At 45.4% G+C, this 9464-nt stretch overlaps 1 protein-coding gene across 1 annotated transcript; it reads left to right on the forward strand.

Annotated features, from left to right (window-relative positions):
* The first annotated feature begins 513 nt into the window (after window positions 1-513).
* LOC119435802 (serine protease filzig) lies at window positions 514-6913 on the forward strand. The gene is made up of 3 exons (XM_037702520.2): window positions 514-832; window positions 6649-6803; window positions 6893-6913. Exons 1-3 carry the CDS (start codon window positions 514-516, stop codon window positions 6911-6913), a joined length of 495 nt encoding a protein of 164 aa, XP_037558448.2.
* Window positions 6914-9464: the final 2551 nt, after the last annotated feature.

Consider the following 9464-nt stretch of genomic DNA (forward strand, 5'->3'; position numbering starts at 1 on the left):
TAATTCTATCTAATATGAGGAGTTACATTGCCATGCCGACTTCGGACATTGTTGTAGGTCATCCTAGGCAACAGCTTGTCTTGAGAAGATAGAGATGAATCTTAGGGCACGTGCCCTCTTGAGAACATTTGTTGCCTTGTTATCACTATTTGCAAGAGCTGAGGCCAGGTTATGTAAGGATTCCATTCCTCTGATTTTCTCCATTACATATTCCTACAACAAAATGGCCATCCCGGCAATAACGGGAACACAGGAGTGCGATGGAGAGCATTTAAAAATAATGTAATATGAAAATTATCGTTACAAAATGCCAGGCGGAATGCTTAAAGCTTCTTGTCCGTAAGAACTTTGTAATTGGCCGAAACCAGTCGTAAATGGTATGTTCGCCATCAGAATCGGTCAGCAGCAGCTCTTGGCGAACTACGTGAGCGTACCGGGAGCTACAGCTTACGAACTACTATGTGCATGGACACTGCTTAGTGCACGGACACTGCTCTGTTGTTTCTTTGCGGAATGGTGGAGACGAAGCGTTTTCGACATGTGCTCAGAAAGGCCCTGCGGCACAGGTTCCTGTCATCGTTGCTGGTGATCCTGGGCGCGCACGACCTGACCGGAAACATCGGGCGCTTCAAGCCGGTCTCCATTCCCGTGCGGCGCATGATCGTGCACCGCAGCTACAACCCGGCCACCTTCGAGAATGACCTGGCGCTTCTCGAACTGGAGCGGCCGGTCGTGTTCCAGCCGCACATCGTGCCCATCTGCCTGCCTGGAAGGAACGAGGACTTCACGGGGAGAACTTCTTTTGTCACAGGATGGGGGAAGCTGTCGCACGGTACGCGCAAGTGAACGGAAACCTATTCCTCCTATATACCATGTGGCCCACGTACCTTGTGCCAAAATTTTCAAAAAATGTGCAAGTGTCTCGTAGCTGGACCGAACCAAGTTGTTCGCCGTCGCCTGGAGCAAGTCGAACTATTTTTGTATTTCGCCTGGTTGCATTAATGAGTCATTATTAATGATCAACGTCTCAAATAATATATCCAGATCAAAAGTGTCGATGAGAAAAATTGTAGAATATCCTGAAAAATTCCCGATCCTGCTTTGTGTTGCTCAATACGTCCAATATTGGAAAGCATATCCTCTTTTTTTAAAATTTTGGCACAAGTTAAGTGGGACACATTGTACACCGCATTTCACCAACTCAATACAGTGCTGCGAAGGCTGTGGGTCGTGCCTGCCAATCAGTGATGAGAGTCAGCGTCTTGCTTGAAGAAGGCAGGAGGGCTCGCCTATTGTGGGCGCCACTGATCGTTTTGTGAGGCTTACATTAGCTTAATTTGCAGGAACCAGACAGAGCCGGGTCTAGCCGCTTGTCGGGCCGAAAACCAGTCGTCGGGTCCGACAGAGTCGAGAGTTTTAGTTTGTCTGCGAACTTCTTACCGTTTGCAGATGACAGGGTTACTGGAGGCGTAAACATGAGCGGCTGGGTTGGTGCCGCCCCCTGGTGGCACAGAGCTTAACGAGACAGTGTGATTATTGCGGTAACCCAGTGTATTCTACTTCGCTGCTGGTGTAAATTTTCCACAGCGGCGTAATCGTGAACACGTTGCGCTTTAAATATTTTTTTAAAAAGAAAACTCACGCAACATGAAAATCTGTCTATAAAGCATTGTGGTTAGGCCAAGTGGCACAGGATGTCACTACCAGCGTCCGATAACTTGGTATTACGCAAACTTCATTGTGGAATACCGAAATACCGGACACTCTAAGAGTTTCCAATGTCAAGGCGAGTTCGGTCAATCCGCTTGCAAGGAGTTGGTACTCGTCAATCGCGGTTGGGTCGGGTTGTGTAAGCTCGACTTCTGAATCAACCCGCTCGCGTCGAGTGCATGCGAATGAAGCTATTCAGTCGGCGTCGCCCGGTGGGCGATAACAAGTGGACTGTGTAGGGGGCCCTTGATCTGGTTCTCTTTTCCGGTTTGCTCACGTGACCCATAGGTGTCGCCGCGCAGCATGGGGTTGGTGAGATGGAACAGAGAAACAAGTCAGAATTTATTCATTGCCCTTGTCCCGACCAAAAAAAAAAGAAAAAGGTCACACGATTTTTGCTAGAAGACAAAGCCACGTGAAAATGGAACCTCAAAATAGCCCACATGTGATGACATATTTTATTCAAGACCTGATTTGAATTTACTTGGCGTAAAACGCTTGCTTATTGTAGTGGAGAAATTTAAGGGCAACGTATTCCTTTCGGATTTCGGCATCCGAATTTCAGCGTCGGTACTACAGTATGACGCCATTGACGTCAAAATATTTTTGCATTGATGAATATTTTTGTTCCTAAAGCTCACTGAGTCTTTCACGGTATGTAATCGTTACGCTAAACGCGACGCCCAAATGCAGTGAGGCAGACAACTCGAGCATAGCGTGTGGAAATAGCAAAGCACCTATTAAGAATATTTCATTCACCTGCGTTAATTATTTTGGCATGTTAAACCAGTATTGCCCTACTCGAGTAGGGCCCTATACTCGAGGCCTTGCGTGTTAAACGGACCCTGCGACCATTTTGTACTCGTCAAGTTTTGCACCAACGCGTTCCTTGTGTTATACTGAGTTGAGTGCAAAAATAATTATGGAAATTGACGCGGCTAAACAAAACTTATTCAACTTGGAATTTCAAAATAAAATATAGATGACAAAAAAGGTGCGTATGCGGCTTCGCATTGTAGCCTTCCCATCAGATGCGTGCCATAGCGCGCTGGATATGGTGGCGCCATCTAGTTAAGGCGCATGCAAATGCATCCTCTCACGCACAGTAAATGTTATAACAAATAAAGGTTTGTTGATCGTGAAATTCTTTTTATTCAGTCGAATACTGAATATTTTATCACATGTAAACAACGTAAAATATTAAAAAAAAACTCCCGTGTAAGCTTCTGGGCAACGAAAGGCTTAGCGTATTTATTCGAATATAGCTAGATCATTTTTTTTTTCGGAAATGTGACCCAATATGAGCTATCGCCCTATATTCGTGAACAAAGCTATCAAAGTACAGATGGCGTGAAGAAATGCTCCATATCCAACGCATTCGATGACACAACGAAGAAGACGTCGTTTAGAGTACCTAAGAGGCCTGCGAAGACTCCTATGAGGACATGTCAAACTAAAAGCGTATAAATGAATAGTAAGGCCAACTCTGGAATACGTAAGTATAATTTGGGATCCAAATCAGAAATATCTCATTGACAAGCTTGAGCGTGTTCAGAGAATGGCAGTGAGGTTTGTATTTTCTTATTACCGAAGAGCGCAGTCCGTAATATAACTTCTTGCACGTGCAGAGCTACCAACTTTGGCTGTTCGAAGAAAAATTGCTATGCTTAAGTATATTTACCAGCTCTATCACAATGCATTCAATTCGGATTCCGGCTTCTACTTGCGGCCGCCCGATAGACGGTCATTACGTACTAACCATCCCTTTGCAGTTATGTCCTATGTGCCAAGAGTTGACATCTATAAATATTCGTTTCTGCCTAAAACAATTATTGAATGGAATAACCTTGACCAACGCGTATTTGATAATACTTGTTCAATAAAAACTTTCGAAAAAGAGGTGGAACTGTGCTGTATTGATTGAATGTACCCTTCCCACCCTGTAACAGGCCGGAAGGGCTAACAGTACTCGAAAATAAAAAAAAAATATCTGGCAGTTCCGACGACGATGCCGCTTGAGGCAATGACTAGCGAGGTTTAATGGCCTTGCTTTTGTGCTTACGGTAAATGAAGGTGTGGTATGTTTAAAGCTTTTGTTTCTCAAAAAATATGGGTCGACCTTTATTCGAAATATACTTTTTTATTTCCCGGCAAGTTCAATCAATTGGGGTCAACCTATGACACTCGTCTTCGACCTCTATTCTAATAAATTAGATATTTAAGCCAATTGATGCATTTCATGCTATTAACTGGAGTTAAGCTTACTTGAATAGCTCGTACGTAAAGGAGAACAAAGGAAATTTGCACTATCTGGTGCAATAGGAGAATGACAGTACTTCATCAAACAAAAACTACGTCAGCCGATGAGCGTAGAACTGTAGCTATCATTGGAGGAGTGAAGCGTATTTTTATCACACCCTACTGCACGCCGCTTTAAAGGGATTCAAGCAAAATGACATTGCCCAAATAATAAATAGATTTGCGTAAACCTGGCGAGAAACTTTGTAGGGTGCCTAAGGCGAGACATGTGTGTTAACTGAAAACTATTGTGCATAAATGATTTCCTTCGTGCGTTCGCTCGCGAACTTGTGCTTCTGAGCAAGAGCCGCGGTTCTCATGCAGTAGAATCATTCGGACGACTGTTCACTTGCACCAGTCTTTCTTCCTGTAGGCTTCAAAAACTCTTTCTGTGTCTATAGTATTCGAACGATATGCGTATTCGACAACTCCGAATAGTGAACTCTCTAATCGAATACGGATCCAATAGTGAGCACTATTCATTCTGATTTGTATTTTCGAATATTCGCACACCCCCTAATAAATAGCTATGGGATGTTTGTAAATATATACGAAAATAGTTTTACACGCAGCTAATATCGTCACGGGACCGTTACCCAAGTACGCGCACGAGGACGCAGCGAAAGGAAGACGGTGAATGTGCGCCTCAGCTCGTGCGTGGATTTCACCATATCGCCTGTTGTACTGTGAATACTACGTGTTACTTGGAAACGTCTATTTTTGCTTTATATTTCGAGTGTAGGCCGTTGGGCAGCGCACCTAGTGTCAGTTGGAAAGACGATGAATTTGTATTGCACAAATGTGCGTACTCTTCGTAGCCTTTAAAAGCATAAAGTACTTTTTAATTTTAATATATTCGTTGTATGACAGCAGGAACACGCACCATATATTCTTCATGCCGAATCAATCAAAACGAACAGCATAAAGGCGCAACCACATGCACGCGATTTTCGTGCGATGCCGACGAGGGACAGGTTTTGCCGTTGCGGAGGGCGATTCGTCGCGGCCGCTAGGCGCGTCACCGCTTTTTTTCGGCAAGCCTAAAATTTTCGATTGGGGCCCGGAAGTCCGCGGAGCGACCTCCGCCGGGAACATCGTGATTGCGCAACAGTATGGCAGCTACCAGTCTGCTGGCTTCGATCTGAATTCGCTCTTGCAACTTGCTCTCTGCCGTGACAGCAAAAAAGAAATGGCAAAATCAGCCATCACTTCAAGTCATCTCAAGCTGAGGACAAAGTACCGGCGTTGTCTTGTCGTTATTATTGAGATCAGTTGAATAGTGTTCACGCTGTTAGGCCTGAGGCGCCACGCAGAGCCGCGAAAGAGTTTTGAGTTTTCCTCACCAGGTTGCGCCACGGCATTGCACGCTGGAGGCATGGAACGAATTTCCACTAGCGATGACAGCATAATAAAGCTAAATTTAGTATACCGCGGGTAAAACGTTGGCCTCGAGGTACGTTTGCGATCTCTTTATGGGATCGCAGTTGTAGTTATTCGAACAAGAATGTAAATTCGTCGCTACTTTCTTTCGCGATGTCGCGTCCATGTGGTTGCTTCATGCCGCGACGCGACAGCGCTAGGGGCTCTGCCTATCGCTTTCACTTGAATATCGCGTGCACATGGCTGCCGCTTAAGTCGCCTGCCTCTACCTCACATCTGCTGCTGAAAACTGTTGATGTATATACGACGCTGCAGTCGGCGCGGAAGATGATTTCAGGCGCAAATCAAGATATCAAATTTTCTGATTTCGACGCTTTAACTGGCGCTGGAGACATCGTCAAGTCCTATAATAAGTCAACGTGAAATGAAAATAAGGTGCACAATTTTGGGTGTAGGGCTTTAAATAATGAGAATGTAAATGAACCTTCAAGAAAGATGGGGTGGTTATAGCAAATTATTGCTAGAAGGCTGGCAGAGGTAAAATTAGAACAAGCACACATACATACGTAACTCACTTTGTGTTATAAGAACACTTAAACATTTGATGTCGTCTTAGCACGAAGTATGCTTCTGAAGAACTATAATGACACGCAGCAGAAAGGTAAAACTGAACGATTTTTGTGGCATCAACCTCCACTCTCTTTCAAAGGGTATGGCCATCGAACACGTCTTCACATCCAGTACCTCTGTCTGTTTGTCCCCTAACAAATTGACTTGTATTTTTTGTGCATTTTAGCATGGCACAACGTTGTGTTTTCGTGTCTGTTTCTGTCCCCATTTCCTTGGGGGTCCGAATTTCTTTCGCCTACGCGCGTGGTGCTCACTTTCCGTTATCAGATGAGCCGCTAAGTTGCACCACCACTTTGTCTTATAAGTAAATACACGCTACACAAACGAAACTTCTCGTGTTCAATACAAAATTCTCTAAGGAGCACTGTCATTGCGCATGTCTGGCTAGGGTGTTGGGCTGCTATAAGCACGAGGTCGCGGGATCAAATCCCGGCCACGGCGGCCGCATTTCATGGGGCAACATGCGAAAACACACGTGTACTTAGATATAGGTGCACGTTAAAGAACCCCAGGTGGTCCAAATGATTCCGGAGTCACCCACTACGGCGTGCCTCATAATCAGATCGTGGTTTTGGCACATAAAAGCCGATAATTATTTTTTTAATTGTGGGTGTCTTCTTTACCCCACAGGTGGATCGGTGCCCAATGTGCTGCAGTACGTGCAAGTGCCGATATTGAGCAACCAAAAGTGCCAGAAAATGTTCATGCTGGCCGGACACGTCAAGGCCATCAGGGACAACTTCGTCTGTGCTGGCTACGACGGAGGCAACCGAGACTCCTGCGAGGTAAGTGAATGTAGTGATTTTTGAGCTGCGACAGGAACTCGCCGAGTCATGTCTCATAAGAGCTAAACGGGTTGTCTTGAAATTTGCAGCGTGAAAAATGCGTTATGTAAAGCACTACTGTGTGTCAATCTGCGTTGGCCAAAGCGGTGCAGTATGAAAGCTTCTATGCGTTATTTAAAAAAAAAATTGAGGTGCAGGCAGTGGCGCGTAACGTTATACTTGACACTCAATCACTCACTGTTGCTTACATCCAGCAGGACTTCACTTTCACATGTTAGCATTAATTCGTATATAAGGCATCTTACACCCTTATTCTAGAGCGTTCCTTCACTCTTCACTCCACCTCGACTCTCGAATGTTGATGGCAGCGCCGTCCCCCGAAAGAAGTGGTCACAGCGCCTCATTGGCACTCCACGGCAATCCTTGAAGGGGGCTTTGCTCCATTCGGGGGAGTGGGGGAACATGGAGAGCTTCTAGTGTAGGATCGGTTGTGAACAACGGGGTTCGGTTGTCATAGAGCACTCGCTTTTACCTGTCGCCGTCTATAAGCGTACGTGGAATGCCGAGGTACTTCTGGATTCTTACTGTGTCAGCGGAGCCGTGCGGAATAAGCTTTCTCACCGAATATTGTGTTGAATACTGTATCCAAAGTAAAGAAGCTGTTTATAAGCTATTTTAGCTGGTTCGTCGACGCCTGAAAAGTATGTGTCCGTTGAAAGATGCTCAATTACGGAACTTATTATGGAACAGCTGTATGACACCTTTATGTACAGATAAAAAAATACATTGGTCTATGCCGGCTAAATCTGCTCAAGCATAGTTTAGGGCGCTCGTTTTCGCTTTAAAGTGAAGCCTAGCAAGAACGGATGATTGAGAGAAGTTATTTGTACTTGTTCATATGAAATGCGCTGCTGAGCCGCAAAAGCAAATGACTAAAAAGGGTACATAGTGCACCTGGACACGCACTTCTTCAGGTGACATGTGTGTGCCTTCCGTTGCTCGTGGCTAGGTATATAGCTCAGTAGCGCATTTCAGTTCAAGAAGTCCAGCAAACGCATCATTTGTGGGTGTAATGCATAGGGACGATCAATACTTAAATCATTGCTCTTACTAACTAAAGTGAACGAAAGACGGTGGCAGGGGCGCAAGGAACAACTCTTTGTGCCCACATCCTTGTCTTCATTTCTTTCACACCCTCTGCATATTCATCAATGATTTGCCATGCTCTAGCAGAAATATTCGGACCATGCAGGAAACCCCATTCTTGCAATTTATTACATGAAGTCGTGTTGTGCTAACGCGTGCGCCAACACGACTCACAAATCAATTAGGAGACTGTAATTGACAAGAGAAAGACAGTCTCCTAATCAAGGGAGGGAACAGTCTCTTATCAACTTTGCAATGCGGATTTCGAAGGGGGATGTCGAACGAAACGTAAGGTGTCAAATGTGCACATGAGTTTTCTTCTGTACTTGACTTGAGTAGGTAGCAGGTCGATGCTTTGTTATAACATTTTAGCAAAACTTTCGACAAAGTATCTCACGAGAAGCTGCTCAGTTAAGGTGTAGGCCTTTTCTTAATTATTATTTGATGGATTCAAGCGCACCTTTTGAACAGAAGAGTCCTGGGGCCTTTATTGTTCTTAATTTATATAAATGATTTAGTGTATATGGTTGCTGATGATGTGACAATAAAGTATTCGCCGACGACCATTATATTAAAAAAATCTCATCACAACGCGACGGTGACTCATTGCTAAGTGCTGTTTTCGCTATTCAAGAGTGGTGCAAGGGTTACGGCATGTGTCTTAACACTGAAAAATATGCTTATGAATATCATGCAGAAGAAGATTCTCAGTGGTTATTCCTATCAACTGCAAGGTAACTCTATTTCGGAAGTCGGAAAATATTAAAAACACTCAGGAGTTCCATTAGCTACGCCTAGGAGAATATAATAACAGGGGTAATTGGTGTGAGGCTTGGGCTGGACGCAGGAAGACTCACATAGTAGGGAACGGTTTGAGGTGGGTTAATGTTACATACACATAAAGACACGGCAAAGTTCTGACTCGCCCATCGCGAACAAACAACAAAAAACAAGGCGAGGCTCCCGGAAACGGAAGCAGGCAAGGTAGGTGACGATGTCGGTGCGGCTACTCGCTGCACAGGACACGTTGCGCCATCTGTAGCAGCCCGAGACCAACTGGGCCAAGCACATCCACGGCCGCCTGGATCGACGCGCGCCGCAGGGTTGCTCCGGCCGTCCCATTCGGACGGAGAGGGTGTAATTGCGGAAAGGGGCGTGGCCGCTGCTTTCGCCGCACCGCGGCGCGCGCCTCCCACCCCTCAACTCCCTTGCTACGGCTGCGCGCGAGACGATTTGCGCTATAATTCGCGCTATAATGAAAATATCGCTTCATAATAAACCGCGAGAAGTTGTGCCGAACAAAAAGGCACACAAAAGCACCGATGTCCCTTGACGCATTTTTTTTTTTTTGCACTCCAGCCTCTGTCAGGATGATGCTGCCCGAAACGCGTACACTCGTAAGCCAAAGTTTTGCAGGAAAATTACTTCCGCGCGCGCAAGCGCAGCATGCCAATGGAAAGCCTGCACGCGAGAGAAGGCATTCGAGCTCTATCTGCTAGAAGGAATGCCAGCTGA

The sequence above is a fragment of the Dermacentor silvarum genome, unplaced genomic scaffold (assembly GCF_013339745.2).
Source record: "Dermacentor silvarum isolate Dsil-2018 unplaced genomic scaffold, BIME_Dsil_1.4 Seq922, whole genome shotgun sequence".
Lineage (NCBI taxonomy): Eukaryota > Metazoa > Arthropoda > Arachnida > Ixodida > Ixodidae > Dermacentor > Dermacentor silvarum.

Excerpts from the sequence above, each read along its gene's own strand:
- LOC119435802 (XM_037702520.2), top strand. The coding sequence starts at position 514 with ATGGTGGAGACGAAGCGTTTTCGACATGTGCTCAGAAAGGCCCTGCGG. Across the intron at positions 833-6,648 it reads ATGGGGGAAGCTGTCGCACG|GTGGATCGGTGCCCAATGTG; the intron begins GTACGCGCAAGT and ends TTTACCCCACAG. Across the intron at positions 6,804-6,892 it reads GCAACCGAGACTCCTGCGAG|CGTGAAAAATGCGTTATGTA; the intron begins GTAAGTGAATGT and ends TGAAATTTGCAG.